The 17,173-nt window shown below is 43.3% G+C and overlaps 1 protein-coding gene across 7 annotated transcripts in view; it reads left to right on the top strand.

The window, feature by feature from the left end:
* The window catches only part of PDZRN4 (PDZ domain containing ring finger 4), a 264,705-nt gene that overhangs the window by 19,013 nt on the left and 228,519 nt on the right, over positions 1 to 17,173 (top strand). For 2 of the 7 annotated variants that reach the window (XM_059847077.1, XM_059847075.1), the window contains exons 1-3: positions 9,863 to 10,547; positions 12,848 to 12,934; positions 16,728 to 16,832. In XM_059847077.1, the coding sequence (XP_059703060.1) occupies positions 9,906 to 10,547; positions 12,848 to 12,934; positions 16,728 to 16,832 (834 nt within the window). In that variant the 5' untranslated portion in view covers positions 9,863 to 9,905. Of the gene's footprint in view, positions 1 to 9,862; positions 10,548 to 11,028; positions 11,478 to 12,028; positions 12,169 to 12,847; positions 12,935 to 16,727; positions 16,833 to 17,173 lie in introns of those variants that run through there. The other 5 variants (XM_059847076.1, XM_059847074.1, XM_059847078.1 and 2 more) reach the window with 5 other exon arrangements.

The following is a 17,173-nucleotide window of genomic DNA, read 5'->3' as shown; positions in this document are numbered from 1 at the left end:
AGTGCTTACCCTGAGTCACAGAGGTTAATTAACTTAATAAAGATCCTAAGGCACGTCAGAGGCAGAGGAATAAGGAAAGTCAACCCTGAGCTCTGATCCCTCTGGCCTTGACAGTGTGGCAGTTAGTAAAGGGTTAGACAGACTGCAAAATGCAGTCTATCAATCTCCAAAAGCTGGATTTCTTTAGGAACAGATTATTTGTGTGGGAAGGAAAGGAGGGAATCACTTTGTTCCTAAAATAAAGCTGAAAGTAGGACTAATGGAAAGAGGAGCTCCTACTTGTCTGAATCACACTGCTTGAAGGGTATTGCAGACAGCTGGTATTATTTGTCAGGCTGTCATGCTCACAAAACCAGCCTGAAGACTGAGGTACTGAAATTCAGTTCCCAAACAGTACAAAATCAGATTTCAATTTCATTTTGCTAACCTTGCTGAAGGTCCTCAGTTGAGAACCTGGGAATAGGGGAGCTCTTAATATGCAGGCTGCCAAAAGATCATGTTCACCTAACTTTTGCCTTAGAGAAGATTGAACTTTTGGACTCTGTCCTAGTCAGCAGTGAATCACTGCTTGCTCAAACACAAAGCTGGATAAATTTTGATGTTGTAGAGAGCAAGAAACTTGGAAACTTTTAAGTCTGATTAGTACAGAAAAAAGGCATTTTCTGTGTCTCTCCTCTTTCCAACCACCATGCTGCTGTATTTTAATGTGAGAATGTTTCACAGAAGCTGTTAATGCTGCTTCAGATTCTCATGGGATGGAGACTGGAATCAGTGAATTTAAAGTGGCATTTTATGCTGATGTCACGTTAATATGTATGATCTACGAAGAACTTCAGCTTTTACTACAGTTTGAATCACCACTAATTTTGGAAAATTTTCTGGCCTTAAAATGAGATGTAATAACTTTCAAACCCTGCATATATCAGCTAACACACTTGCCATTTAAGTTTTCCCATTTAAGGTGAAATGCTAAGTTGTCCCAAACCTCAGCTTATGTTTCTCTTTAAAAGAGAAAATCTTGATAGGAAAACATGAAATTAATATAGAACATCTTACTGTGCCTTGATTAATTTTAGAACATAACCAAGGGCCAAATCCAGCTTTTCTGTTAGGTGGGGAGCCTCTTGGAAGTTAATATCAGACCCTTACACTACATTGTATGTTACTGATCTGAATCTTTGGTGATACAAGCAGAAACTGATGCATCCATTATACAGCTCCAGCATGAAGGGTGGAAACATCCTAAAATACATCTGAGTGGGCTGAACAGGACAATAATAATGGGTATGAAGAAAAAGCATGTTCATCCTATCTAAAAGAACACTGATTTTGGACCTGTTTATTTCCTGTTGGCATCACTGAAGCATCCTGCTGCTCAGCATTTCTAAAACTCAGGCTACTTTTCTGAAAACCTTTATAGGTTAAAAAAATTAGCAATGAGGAAGTACAGCAGGGAGGAGCTGCATTAGCACTTTGACAAAACACCCCATAACAAGACTATCAGGCTGTACATGTCAGTCCTCAGTGCAGCAGTAGGTAGTCATTAGAAAGTTGCATTAGTACACGAGAATTAACATTCATGAATCCATGATGACAGGCAGTTTAGGAAAAATTTGGATTTAATTTGTCAAAATATGCTTTAATGATGTCATCTCTGATCTTTCAGGTCTGAGTCTCTCAAAAAGAGGAGTAGATGTTATTGGTCAAACTCAAAATATTTTTAAAATGTTTTCAAGCATCAGAAAGTTATTTCTCTCTTTCTTTTCCATTTTTGGGCTCATTACGATAGAAACTATTAAACCACATAGTTGAAAATTTCTAATTCAGCACTCTTGACATTTCCAGAAACAGAAGACATCCACTTCATTTGAGAGCATTTTTCCAGGAGATGTTCAGCTAAACTGCACTCCCTCAAGTGCTGAGATAAACAGCCACAACATCTTCACTGTGGCTTTACCTGTACAGACTGTTTCTTAGCTTGGTCTCTAAGGAAAGATCTGGCATTGGCCTTATCTGCGTCTTTGCATGCCTGTTTGGGTACCCTCTTTAATTATGTTTAAACTCCTCATTTCTTTCAACCACATCTTGCAAATGTGTAGGAGACAGAAGGATCCTAGAAGTTACATAAAACCTGGCAAACTGCTAGAGGAGAAAGCCTTTCCCCTTGGTCTTCCCACCTAAGGTCACAACAACATGAGCCCCACTGTCACTGAACATCAGAAAATCCAGACACGATCCATAACCCTTGGGAAAACCACGTTCATCGGTTCTGCCAAATCTTCTGCCAATCTTCTGTCAGCCTGGGGATGCCCTCCCCCCACAAGAACACCGGGAAGCCACGTCTTTACTCTGACAGCTCCCAGGTAACACAGTTAAAGGCCCACTGTGGCCCTCTGCTTGGCTTGGGAATGAGAGAGGGAAGGGAGCAGAAAGCATGGAGGCATTGATAATGGAGGCTGATCTGAGCTCCCTGCAGTTCCTTTAGTGCTGTCCCTTACAGGTGTTACCCAAAATTCTGTAAAAAGTCACCATCTGTCAGAGGAGGTCATGGTTTCCAGCCTTGTTGAGAGCAGAGGGAGAACCTGTGTGAAATAACAGCAGTTCTCACACACCTACAAGAGGAAAAATCACAGACTGTAGCAAGTTCTCTCTCCTTTTAGTGAGGGTGGCAACAAGACATGATAGAAATAATGCTCAAGATGTGTTTTTAGAATAACTAGTCAAGGTGGTCTTCCACATAAGACAAGTACAATAAATCCTATTTATAAGTTAAATAAAATACAATCCATTGAGATGATTTAAGCCTACTTGGGGAATAAGCAATTGTATGCATTTTAATTCAGACTCATTAATAAGTAATTTCTGAAAGCATAACTTCAGGAAAACAGAACTCAGAAGAAAAATAAGGCTAAACAGATCAAGAGCTGGAAAAACTACAAAATCCAAACTCATTCTTTCTCCTTGCACATAATATTTGCTTCTATATTATGCTGACATTTCTAAAGATTAACTACTATAAATCATTACTGCATGTTATTTCTACTGTCAAATGCAATCATGAAACTTCAATGTTGTAAGTGTCTCATGGAGAAAGAAAAATATATCTAGGAATCATGTTTGCTAGTGCACTAGAATACCTAATTAAATGAGGAAATCTTTCTTTTTTAGCACTGCATTATTTGTGTTAATGTAAGCTGAATCTCAAAGGGACTGGCCTTGGGGTCAATTAAATATTTGGAGTATCACAGCTTTCATATTTGAGGAACACCAACAGAGTAAAGTGCTCCTTGGCTATTTCTGTTTAACCTATGTTGTGGATGGAGGCAGCAGACAAGGGATTTAAGAGGGTATTCTACACTGCATAAATTACAGTATGTGTAACAAACAAATAGAACATATAGAAGAGTCAGAAACATATTCTTATGTGCTTATCTTATGGCCCATATCAACAACAAGATATTAATTTTTCTTTTCCTTTTTTTTTTGTTTTGTCTATTGCTTCTGTATATCTAATTTATTTTTTCTTTTCTTTTTTTATTTTTGGTACTGTATCATGTAAGAGTTTGACACTGAAACAGTGCATGGATTCCCATATTCCCATGCACTGATTACCATTGGCTTCTTTCATTTTTGACTGGTTTTCTTTGACTTACTAATAGCTTTTTCCAATCTGTGTCATTTTAAAATGCATAAAGTAATCAAAATTCTCTGCACACACTTCCTACCCTGTTTACCTGGTTTAGACTAAGACCAGCCACATTGTGGTGGCAATGATATTTAACTTTAATTTCAAAGGCTTAAATTCAGGTATTATTTAAACAAAAGTTCTGAAAATCCTACCGCAATATTCCCACATTTATTTATTTTTAGTTTGTTATATTTCACTTTGAACTTTCCACATACGTTTTTAAATTTTTTACTTGTCTCCCTTACCAGTTGTGTAAGTTAATACTACAAAAAAATGCATAGGTAAAGGCAGTTTTCTAAAGGCTGCGCAATGTGACACTGGAAAGAAACATGCAAAAGGGTAGAAATATCCTGAACAATTTATTTTACTCTGAACAGCTGTCAAAGCCTTCACTGAGACATGCAGCATTGGAAACTGAGGTTCTGCTTCTATTCCAGTTTGTGGTACCTTATTTTACTAATACTGGGGTGAATGTTTTTCCATCTTAGGTGTTTATGTCATTTTGCTTTGTGAAAAGGAAGCCCTAGGAACAGCCACTGGGTGTTTGCTGGTTGATCAAGTACTGCAAGGGCAAGAGGACAGCCCTTCTCAGGAGGGACTGTCATCAGCAATGAGGGGATCCCTTTCCAGTCCAGTTTGGGCTCTGTCATCTCATAAGATGAGTGAGTGGCTCTTCTCAGTGACAGCAACTGATGAGACTCCATAATGTGAAAAATTATCCCCTTAGATTTTTTTCCCTTGATTTAATGGGTGCTAAAATAGAAAGCTTTTTGTATCTGCATGCCCTTAGGGAGCAACTCTGTGCAGAAAGGAGGTGTCTGCAGCAAGTGCATTGTGGACTGGCTCTGCAGGGACAGATTTAAAACCTGTGACGTCTGCAGGTTGCGACAGTTGTACTGGGAAAGGGAAAGGAGGTAGAAATGCCCAAGGCAAGGCTCTGATGTTCCCTTACATTTATACCCACTGCTAGCACCTTCTGCTGGGGCTGCAGCCAGCCCCACGGTGTGCAGGGCAGGGCTGGGCAGGGGTGGGCAGCCAGCACAGCCTGGCTGAGGGAGGGTGGCACAGACCTGGCAGGTGTGAGGGGCTAACACATACACACACACACACACACACACACACACACACACACACACACACTCACACACACACACTCACACACACACACACACACACACACACACACTCACACACACACACACTCACACACAAACACACACACTCACACACACTCACACACACACACACACACACAAACACACACACACACACACTCACACACACACACACACACCCACCTGCTTTCTCTCAGCCTGGGTCTCACCTCTCCTTGCTCCTTCTCTCTTGCCACATTAAGTACTAGCAAGTAGCTTATGTTTAACATTGAACAAGGTGGGGGGGAGAAGGTAGAGGGGAACAAAGATAAAGCAGTCTCAATGCTCAAACAAGTGTATTGATATAGGTCAAGTGCATAGTCTTCTCTACCTGGGCTTCCAGTTTAGGAGATGGCTTTGCCTTGCTCATAGTCTGCGAAAGAGAAAGAGAAGCCCCAGTTTCCTTTTCTGACACATATTTCCAGTTTATGCAGATAATTCTGACCCAGAATCTAAAGAATTTAATTATCTACCTCCTCATCCACAAAATAGGTGTAGGAGCCATTTCCTCCTTCAAATTCGTTTACTATTAAAATGTTCTTCTAAAAAGGACAATGGAGAAACCACATTGAAGTGCTCATATCTACCTTTGACTTTGTACCAAGAAATTCAGCGGAAATGTAGAACTGAAAAAAAACCCTGTTCAGCTGCTGGAGGTGTCCAAAGCTGATAGCATAGTTAATTTCTATCAGGTAAGCTCCTAAAGGGCTAAACAGGCATGCTTATGAGCACTTGGCTTTTATGGTACTGGGCAGATTGACTCTTAAATCACACACAATCTCACTGCTCCTTGAATTCCTCTCTCTGCAAGGTTCACACCTCAAGGGTGTGACTGCAGAGCACACCTCCCAGGTCAGGCACGTCCTGGAAGGTGCTTTTATCCACCTGTTGCCTTGGAAGGTGCATATTTCAATCCTGACTGCCCCAAGGTGCCCTAGTGAGGCATCTTTGTTAGCTACAGGCATTTTATAGGGACTTAGTTGACTGCTCTGAATTCTGCTGGGTAGCATTAGCAGTAAGTGAAAAGTGAAAAGCTGTTTCAGGACTTGCTTCTGGCCATTTAGTGGATGAAAGATCTAGATCTCCCACTTACTGGTTTTTAAGACTTGTTCTCATTTTCCGAGTGGCCAGAGTGGATTGTTGAGTTATTTGATGTCATACATAGTTGCACAAACACAGAGATCACACAGTGTCTTTGTGCTGGTGAATAACACAGATTACAAATGTTTTCTGGATGAAATCTTTTTCACTGAATGTGTGCAGCTTAATTGAATTTTCTTTCTTTAACTGATGAATACAAATCCTTGCTCAGGTTTCAGCAAAAATCTGTACACTCTCAGACTTGGACACTTCCTGAAACACTTTTACTCAGATACACTTTACACACTTGTGCTCAATGATAAACTGTAGTGCAGGAAAACTGCTTGCTGTCTTAAAAATTGTAAACCTTCTGAGGTGATTCTTTTCAATAAAACATTAGTAATATTGTCTAATTTTATTCTTATAATATTTTTTTTCCAAAGTGCACTGACAAAAATTCTTTGCAGTCTTTTGATGATAACGGATTTTAATAGCAAAGGCTCAAATCTAAGTTTTATCTCAGAGTGAAATTGCTGAGTCTTCCTAGCTCTAAATTAGTTACTGCATTTTACTAGTGTGACTGGAAAAATAACCTTTTTGTGAAATCCTATGGATGAATAATAGACCAAAATTTTTATGAAAATGAGGGAGGAAATACAAAAATACATATTTTATTCCCACATATGGGAGTTTAAAGTTTGCAGGATTTTCCCCTTTGACTTCAGTGGAGCCTGGAGCCTTATAGTTACCTTCAGTATTTCACAGCAGTAATTCTTACTTTCTTCTGATATTTTCATCAGAAGACTTGGAAACAGCTGTATAATTCATCCTTTAAGCTGTAGATCCTCTCAGGATGAGAAAAGAGCTAAGGGCAAATACGACCCTCTATTTATAATAGAAATAGCTCTTCCTCCCAGCTCTGATGATCAGGAGCAGCTGGGTTTCTGTGCTGGTAAAGAATTCCTTCAGGGCAGTTGCCCCCACCAAAATCCTCCCTCAAAGTGTGTGTGTCTGTGTGTGTGTGTGTGTGTGTGTGTGTTTGTAGGTACCTGTGACTAAGGAAGCAAATGCTTTCTTATCTCAAATTACTTTTTTTGCCTTACCAAGCAGAGCAAAAATGAACGTGTTAGAAGCTGTTGAAGACATGGACTGATTGGGAGACAAGGCACTGCACATTTATTTGATCCAGGACTGGCTTCAGTCCCAGTGTGGTGCTATCACAGCTGTCCCCAGTGTTCAGAAGAGCACTGCTGTTCCTATTTTCCTCAGCCTCTCTCCATCTCCCCAAATCTGCATTTCCCTCTTTGACCACCTCAGTGAACCCATGACTGGAGTGGCTGTATGAAACTTGGAGCTGTAGGTGCTGAGACCTTGGCAAAGCAAAAAAAAATTATAATTATGTTGTCTCTTTAAGAATATTTCAGGACAGTATGAGGATGGTGTTTTTCATTTCCTGATTACGTCAGAACTAACAGGACTAATTGTAGGAATCATCCTTTGTAAGCACATTGGTAACATTTGCATGTATTTATCCATGTGTATCCATTTCCGTGGAGGTCTGGTATGCAGGCAGCAGTTATCTTTAGATGAGTTTAGTGTATTTGTCTGTATTACAGGTTCCTGCACTGGAAAATTGCTTCTGATATAAACCCAGTTGCCTGTGCTTCCATCTGTGCTGACATCATGGCAAAGAAAGATAATTTCTTAGTCCAGCACAAGCAAAGAAAAAGTCAACCTGGAACTGTTTTGCCAGTGCGCTGACATTACACCAATGCCCAAAGTGGGCCAGAAAGGACAGAGTTGTTTTTTTTCAAGTATGCTTACCATAAGAAGCCTAAATAATTGTTTAATTAATCATCTAATCTAAAAGAAGCTGAAAGGCTCCAAGGCTCAAACCTGGCTACCTCATTCCTACAACTGCATTTGTACTGGTGAATAAAATGGGCCAGGGACTCCAGAAGGACTTACAGCCTTGCCCCTAAGCCTCCACCTCCCAGAGAGGGCAGCCACCTCCAACTATCTCTTGGCACTTGCCCCTGCAGCGCTAATGCTGTGTCCAGCTGTGGTTTGGGAGGCTGCTCACACGTCTCAGCCAAAACCATTTCAAGCATCACACTAACAGAAGCAATACCAGCTTAACAGATCATGAACCAGTGTCAGGGCCTTTTCTCTGCCCAGTTTAGTTTATGAATGAAGGCATTACTGCTTGTGCTCAGACCCAAAGTTCTGGGCCATGTATAATGAGGTCAAAGAGATACATTGGGACACTGGGAGACAGAAAAGGATATAAACAAATAATGAGGCCAAATTAATAGTTAAATTCAAAATGGAGAGGAGGACACAATTTAAAAATAATTTTCTATAACATTTTTGATGACACTGATTTGACTCCATGAGCAAAGCAATTAAAAACAATGGGGAGATGATTAAAACCAGTATGAATGGCACAATTAGTTACTCAAGGTGTCTGATTTCCTTTTCCAAGTGGGAGAATGTGATTTTGATCTGCAATGAAATATTGGATTATAGTGCATCGTCTTCAAGATGAGAGACTATTTGACAGTGCAGTTCATTTGCTTATTTATTTCATGGCCATGGTAATTCAACAAAAACTGTGGATTTCTGTTTGGCAAGTCAGAAAGAATAGATTGGTCATGCTCCCCAGTAATATTTGTGTCTGTAGATGTTCTGTGAGACATTGTGAATCTTTTTTTAAATAAATTGTGAGTATACATAACAGATCTGCTATCCTAGATTCAGTTCTAGGGGCAGTTATGTGCAGAGTTTTCCTTCTTGCTTTGGGGGAAAAAAATGTCTCTACTGTGTTGCCCACATGATGTATTTTTAGTCACCGCAAAGAACCATTCATTAGTGGGTCTCAAAAGCCCCATGGCTTTCCCAGAGGGACGCCCCTGAGATTCAGAGTTGAAGTAGAAATTGCAGAACTGGTGAGGACACACCCTGACTCTACCTCAGAAGTTCTCAGCCCAGGAAATAACGTGTGATCGAGCCTGGACAGACCAAACCTGTCATCCTTTCCAAAAATGACAGTGTCTGATCCACACATGAAGGAGTCCACTGAAGAAACCCCTCAGAGAGCTCCATCCCTCTCTGCTCTAGGTTTTCCACAGGGCTGGGGGCAGCAATCTGGCCCTGTGTTTTCAATAGTGAAGTTATGTGGGGAATGTGTTAGGGGTTTCATGTTTCAGTGTATGTTGTGGGTTGTGCAGCAAGGAAGGGGTAGAATCCAGGCAGCTATTGATCCTAACTACACTTTTCTAGACTTTGCTGTGTTTTAGCTTTTCTTTAAATGAAAGTGTTGTTCATACATATGCTGTAGTTTAAGGGAGCTCAACAAGTAATTTTCTTATCCTGACTTATTTCCTTTATGGTGTGACAGCAGAGTACAAGGTATTTCAGGATTCTCTGCTCTGACGGATATCCCAAAACGGGAGGAAAAGAGAGGACGAAGCCTTTTGGAGAGACATGAAAGAGGCGCACTCACATGTGCGCGTTATTTACCAGCACCAATTGTGCATCAGTCAGAGCCTGAGCGATACGCTGTCCCGCAGCCTTTCAACTCCCTCCCTCCGTGCGCGACCATCGCCCAGCACCGAGTGACCCGCCGGGGACACAGCTCTCCCGCCGGGACAGTGCCCGCGCGGGGAGGGCGGTGGGCTCGGGCCGAGCGGCGGCTCGTCCCCGCGCCTCGGTCCCTCGCCCGGCCGCGCAGCGAGGATGCCCCGGGAGGGCGGAGGTGGTGCCGGGGCTGGGCGTGGGGCGGTAGCGCCGTGGAGAGGGACCTAATGCGAGAGGGTGGGGAGAGCCGCCGGGATCTCCGTCTCCGCGCTGCCGCCCGCCTCTCCCGGCGCAGCCCCGCTCCTCCGCCCGCCCCTCGCCGCCGCCCGCCGGGAGCGGCTCCAGCGGCGCCGGGGCCAGGCCGGGGTCGCGGCGCCCAAAGTTTCGCGGTGCCCGGCCGCGCCATGGGCTTCGACCCGTCGCGGTTCGCGGGGCCGGTGGCGGCGGAGCTGCAGTGCGGGCTGTGCGGGCGGGTGCTGGAGGAGCCGCTGTCCACTCCGTGCGGGCACGTCTTCTGCGCCGGCTGCCTGCTGCCCTGGGCGGCGCGGCGCCGCCGCTGCCCGCTGCGCTGCCGGCCGCTGGCGGCCGCCGAGCTGCGCCCCGTCCTGCCCCTCCGCAGCCTCGTCCAGAAGCTGGAGGTCAAGTGCGACTACAGCCCGCGGGGCTGCGGCCGCACCGTGCGGCTGCGGGAGCTGCCCGCCCACCTCGCGGCGTGCCGCTACGGGCCGCCCGGCCCCGCCGAGCCGCAGCCCCCGGCCGGGCACCCCTCCGGCCGCTCGCCGGGCAGCTCGGCGGGGCAGCCGCAGGCTGGCAGCGGGCACCGCTGCCTGCGGGCGCTGCGGGGCGGCGGCGCCCCGGAGCCGGGTCAGGAGCTGAAGAGGGAGGCCCTGCGCTGGAGCAGGAGGGAGAAGTCGCTGCTGGCGCAGCTGTCGGCGCTGCAGAGCGAGGTGCAGCTGACAGCGCGGCGGTACCAGGCGAAGTTCGGCCAGTACATGAGCCACATCAGCAGCATCGCCCGGGACCTGGCGGGCGGCCAGACCAGCAAGGTGAGTGCGGCGGCGGGGCAGCGCGCCCCGGTCCGCGCCCTTCCAGCTGTGCTCTCCTCCAGCCTGCTTTTCCCGTGCCCGACTAGTGAACCACTGGCCGAGGGACGGGGCGGGCTGTGCCCCCGGGGCCAGCAGTCACCACCGCAGCAGTTCGGGACCCATCCCGATCCCGCTGTCCATCTCCTGGACGATGCGAGCCGCCCCTGCCCGTCCCTCGCCTCTTTCGGGGAGATATAGCCGCCGGACTCTGTTGTCAGATGAAGAATTTTATTTTTGCTGATTTTTTGTAACACCTCCACTGGAGACACGCTCCTTGCCTGTCCCTCTTCAGGCGCCCTTCGGTAGCCGAAACCCCGTGCTGCGGCGAGCACAGCAGTGCTTGGCAGAGGCTGCGACCGAGCGCTTGCTCGGCCGGAGAGGATGGGGAAGGGGCGGGAGGGGAGATGGCTTCGCTCCTGGGCTGGCAGCTGGCAAACGGGTCCTGGCTCCTCCGATGAGCGGGTCCCCATCAGACCGCTCCGTCTCGCAGGGACCCAGCTGCTCTTGCTGCTGAGTTTGCTCCAGCTGGTACTGGCGGCAGCTCAGGGGCGTGGAGCTGGCTTTTAACTTTTATTTGAGCAGCTGAGAAGTTGTCTTAAACAACTTGAGTGTAAAATTATTGTCGACTTTGGAAACGATGGTGAAAGGACGGCACAGCTTCGGTAGAACGGTATGACAGCTACCACCGTTGATAAGCAGAGGCCAGAGCAGTGCTGCGCTCTTCCCTCAGATCTGAGGGCATTGCCCAGAGACTGACACGCTCCTTAGGCAAAACAAACCGTGCGAGAATTGCAGTGAGCTGGCTTCACTTGCTGTGATGGAACTGGTTGGTTTTTGATTCCTGCCTAGAAACTCACTGTGCAGGCTCGGGCATTGCTGATTGCAGCCATGGTGAGAAATGTTTTAATGCAAAGAATTCTTCTTTCTACCGAAATCTGCGTGGGCTCTTGGGAAGCAAAATCCCAGGTGGAAAAGGTCTGAGCAGTGAAACACCCGAAGCAGCGATGTAGTGTTCTGGGCATATGCCTACTGCATGGAAAATGGGAAAGGGGACATTGTTCACAGGACACCAGAATGTCTCAGAATACAGGTCTCACAGGTCTTCTGGGCATTGAGTAATTCTGTTTGAAAACTTGAGTAATTTTTTTTTTTTTTTTAAGTTTCCTCTGTTTAGCTAGTCCGTGAGGTTTAGGTTGCTGCACCTGAGAGGTGTGCTCATGCAGTTGCTTCATCTCTTAGCAGATGAGATAAGGTCACGTGGATGGGACAGCAGTGACTGCTAGGGTGGGGTGGGCGAGGAAAGCGGTGGCTGAAGAGGGGAGGAGAGGTGCCGGAATGCCGGCAAGGACTGGCCGAGGAGCGGGACGGGCGGGAGCGCCGCTCCCAGCGCCGCCGGCAGGGGTCGCTGTGGGCGCTGCTGCCCGGTATCGCCGCTCGGAGCCGGAGGAGGAATAAAACAGGAGCTGGGGAGGAAAGCTATCAGGCCAGTGAAAATAGACGTAATTAACTTCAAATCTACCGTTCGGGCATAAAACACGTCACTGACACAGTTAATAAAATGTGGGTTTCAGCGTAAAATAAGGTAACTTGCTGTGCTAAGGCCTCCAATTTTTAATTTTTTAAAAATTTTAATTATTCACCTGGTCCACTGAAAGAAAATATTTCTCTTTTCTCGTCTTTAACTTTTACTCAGTTTATGCTTTTCAGCGTCTGCTTTATATTTTAAGCCTTTTTTCAGAATACAACCCATATTTTTACAGCTGTTTTGGGTTCTTTCTTTTTAGAGAGAAAAAGTTTGGGATAAAGAGCTGTTTTTCAGTTTCTCTGCATTCTCTGAAAGTTGCTTTAAAATGTGTACTGATAGGACTTTGGGGTCTGAAAATTATAATGTTGTGTATTTTAATCTCTATGTTTAATGTTTGAAATGTTAACATGTATAGGGATTTTATGTTTATAGAGACTTCCAGACCTTTGGAGCTCTAACTTTTTTCAGTGGTGCCAAGCATTCCTCACACTCAAAACCTGTCCTTTTTTTCTGTTCAGCAGATGATAATTGGAGATTATCAGGTGTTACCTGCTAACTTTTCAGTGAATCATGATTTTTCCTTTGGTTTTTTTTCCAGTGTCAAGTCTTTTCAGCTTAATTTTCCTTCGATCCTTATCTTATATATTCTCCAGCTAAAAATCTGTGCAATAATATTTTCATTCAATAACTTTTTGAGACTGTGTTCTTGAACAGTGTTTAATCTCTTGCTTCTTAGGGAGGAGTGCGCAAACCATTAATGATCATGCTGCACCGAGAAAATGACACTTTGGGATTCAATATCATCGGAGGACGACCCAATCAGGTAATGCAAAAAGTAACTGTAGGTGACTTTTACTGGATACACTGTTAATTAAGAGTAACTTTTGATGACAGTAGGTATGGAATCTATTCTTCAGATAGAAGAACTGCTTATCATCAGGTATACCTGGAGTCATTGTTTGGAGGATGTAATCTCATGAGAATTGTATTATTCTTATTTTTTGGAAGGATGTTAATAGGTTTTTGCTTTCAAATTTTAGGCTGGCTTACACTCAGTTCCCATGTGAATAATATGTATTAATGCAAACTGTTCAATGGAAATCTCCGGACTACTTGTAAAAGTCATTGTTGCAGGATTAAGCCTTTGGAATTTTGTGAAACAGCTTGCCTTATTTTTTTTTTTTTTTTTTTTTTTTTTTTTTTTTTTTTTATTTACAGGAGAGAAGAAAATTTGCTTCTGTAGCTCAGATAGTTTAAGCACATGCCCTGTTCTCACATGCCTGCTTTCAATTTTTCCTTATGAACTGAAACAGTTTTCATAAATGCTGTATCTTAATCTCATCAGTCTGGTTTTAGAAAGTTCATTGCAAACCATAGAATATGCATAAGGATCACTAGCCCCTACTTAGAATATGATAAATATGCTTGCTTTATTTTTTTTTTTACTTCATCTTTCCAAAAGTAGTAATCAGGACTGCCATTGCATATGAAGGGCAAAGAAACCTGTTAAACTGGAAAATTAATAGTTGATTAAAAAGGGTTGGTAATAATTTTATACTGATCAGGTTCTTGTTAAGGGGAGAATTGTCGCCTCCTAGTATTGCTGAGGAGGGGAGTAGGACCCTGTGTATTAGTTTGGCAATCTTCTGCTCTAAAGCTATAGTTAGTGGTGCCAAAGAGTCTGTTCCCATCAGTCCACTGTCTGTGCTGCAGCTACTGTTCCCTTGGGTAAATATCAAGACCAGCAGTTATCAGATGTTGGGGCTGTAAATTCAAAGCAGGAGTTTCTTAGATTTTTCTAGTGGAAGGACGAGACCACAGGTGGCTACAAGTTAAAACACACATGCCATGATTATGTTCACATTTGAGTACAGCAGTAACAAAATTCAGACAATCTTTATTTTGGATTGCATTGTGATGTCTCTGATTTACATCTGTAGAACTGCAGGGAAAAGGGAACATGTGTTCAGTTTTCTTGGCATGGCAACTGAGCTTCTTTAAAGGACTTAGATGCTGACAGTGCATACTGCAACAGTGTGATACGTATCACAAACTGTCAGACTTTCTGACTTAATATTTTGTAATTTTAAGGAGTAAATGATAAATATATGAATGTCTGTAGCACTGTGGGTTGAGAACACTGCCAAATGGAGAAAGGGAAATTAATTTCTATTAACACTCATATTTGGAGACAAATTGGTGAGGTTGTGAGGCAGGGATGGGTCTCAGGTGGTTTTGAGTCTTTGAAGTTCAGTTTGGAAATTCCTTTGTGTTTTATTCTTATTTTGACAAGCGTGACTAGCACAGGCATTTGATTGGCATTTCCCAGGTATCAGTGTGAGACTCACTGGATCTGGAGCTGAGGAGAGAATAGGAAAAAATACTTGAGTTTACTCAAATAGTGAAAACACAAAGTTCTGCTGGAAAGCTTAAATAGTGGAACAGGAGTTGTTAAAAAGACAAAAAGAGTTCATGAAGGTGCTCTCTACATTCATGCTGTCCAGGGAAAAAGTGCCCTTGTTTGAAACATTGGCTCTTACAGCAGAAGAGCAGAACAGTGATGTCTATATTAGTCATGTGCTTGGGGATGTGTTCTTCATCACATTATTTGAGATTTACAAGTGCAATGCAGCTATTTTCCATTGGAAAGCAGGTGACTCTTGGTGACTTGGGTAATGCACATACATACTTTCTGTTGACTGTGCTTATTTTCAGTCCATAATAGGCATCCCCACTGTTTGCCTTCTGCCTGAAGGAAGGAGGAGAGGAAAGGAACAATTCATCATAGGACCATCTTTTATTTGGTCAGAAAGGAGCTTGCCTCTCCTAAGTGTGTTTCTGAGAGGTGATTCATTATTCTAAGGGAGCAAGGCTGCCTTGGGGAGCCCCAGCTCTGTCTGGCTGGGAGGACTGTTTTCCCTGAGGAGACCACATCAAGGCCAGGCTGGAGGGAGGTGTGCTGCAGGCACAGTTGCTGCACAGCCCCTGGGCTGTGTGACAGTGCTGGAGCTCAGTGTGCCTTGTGCTATGTTTTCCTGTCAGCAGTGGTGGGTCCCACATGCAGCTTATGGGGACCACAAGCCAGACTGAAATAACCTTTTTAAAAACATGTCATACATTGCTTTTGAAAAAGCCAATGAAAGTTCTGATGGAAAGAAATGCAGTTTTATGTGGGTGAAGGTGTTATAATCTAGCTTTTTGTTTTCTCAGGTTAAAACCAAACCATGTTCCTCTTGTATTTTCACTAATGGCCATTATGCTTCTTTTCTCAGAGTTTCATTTCTCACTGCTTAGATGGGAAGTCAGTGGAAATCTATTTGTTCATCATTTCAAAATATTGCTAGAACTGTTACTGTGTTTCTTTTTTCCTTCTTTCATGAGTCTCTGTGAAAAAGGGGGAAAAAAGGAATTTATGAAAACATACTCTGACTAATATTTTGCTGAACAAGTATTTCTTGACCTTAAATCTACCTGGGTCAAGTCTCCATAGGAATGTTGCCACATGTAAAGTATGTAAAACATACTTTACATTTGTGTAAAGTATGTTTTACATATGTCTTCACAGTTTCCTTAATAGAAAAAGTTATAAAGCTTTTTCCCCATGAGTGTATAGCACCTAGACTAGAAACCTGTGCACACATGAACTGTGCTGTTGGTCAGGGATTCACCAGTCTCAGAAGGAAAATAAGCATCATCTAAGCTGCAATCCAAAGCATAAATCAGCTGGGAAAAGATTCCTTCAGTTATTGTTAGCTAAGTTATTATTTGTATAAACACTTAAAACCCTGTAAGTAGGCAGTGTCTGCTTGACATTAGTTCTTTATTAATAATTATTTAAAGCTACTTTTAATTATCATGTGATGAAATAAAGTAGTTCTGGCATGTACAACAACATCAGTTATATCATTGCAGCTGTGGTAGATAGCTTGTCTGTCTTAAATTTGACCTTCTGTGAGTTGTACTTAGTGTTGCATAGAGATCAGCTGGAGATGGATTCTCTTTTTGTCCACAGCTCGTCTGTATGGATTTCATAGTTGAGCAAGTTTTCAATCTCCCATGTGAATAGGATTTACGAGGTTAACCAGTTCCAACCAAATCCTCTCACTGTTACATGCCAGCTAACTAATGTAATTTTGTTCCTTGGAGCTTTGTTTTCAAATGCAGTAGGGCAGCTTGCAAGCAGCAGTACTGCAGGAGCCCTTTTCCTTCTGAGAGAAGCACTTTTGCATCCATTCTTATGAGTGTCTTCCACTGTGCATTTATGTGCTAGCCACTGGCTGCTGGGAAGCCTGAAGTGTTTGCTCCAAGTGTTTTAGCTGGGGTCGGATTACTGTTGCACACTGTGTCTCATTTAGACTAAAATAACCGGAAGTAAATGGATAATCTTATAAAAATTGCTGGAATAGTTCATTAATTCTGTCCTTTTGATTAATAGCTACTTTGTGTTAAGCAAGTTAAAAAAATCTCCAGGAGCTTAATTCTTAATTCAAGGAGCTAAAAAAATGAGCTGCATATTTCAGGTGGATTTACATGTTTCATTGCTGATGACTTTAGTACTATCTCAATTTTTTTACTAATGTGGCCCTTTTTTGCAATTTTCTTGCTGCCTGGTACAGAACAATCAGGAGGAATCTGCTGAGGGAATTTATGTGTCAAAGATTTTGGAAAATGGACCTGCAGACAAAGCAGAAGGCCTGCAAATTCATGACAAGATTATTGAGGTAAGAAAGAACCCACACCAATGGATTAGTCTGTCATATTATCAGATTAATAAAGGATTTGAAAGTTTTTTCACCCTAAGTAGGTTGTAATTTTCCTCTTTTGCTGTGTCTGAACATGATTCTTGTACACTGAATTGCTTGAACATTTCTTAGAATTAAAGACACAAGATGGATTTTTCCAACAAGTAATAAATTTACTGGTATTTGGATTAAGCTGATCTAGGTGAATCAAAAGTGTCAACACTTAAATAGCAAGCAGTAGAAGCATTTTGTGTTTTCTTTAAGTAGAGAAAGAAGACAAATGAATGACTGAAAATTCACATCCTGTGGAGGGACTATTA

Source organism: Haemorhous mexicanus, chromosome 5 (assembly GCF_027477595.1).
Source record: "Haemorhous mexicanus isolate bHaeMex1 chromosome 5, bHaeMex1.pri, whole genome shotgun sequence".
Classification (NCBI taxonomy): domain Eukaryota; kingdom Metazoa; phylum Chordata; class Aves; order Passeriformes; family Fringillidae; genus Haemorhous; species Haemorhous mexicanus.
This window is presented reverse-complemented; position numbering and strand designations above follow the sequence as displayed.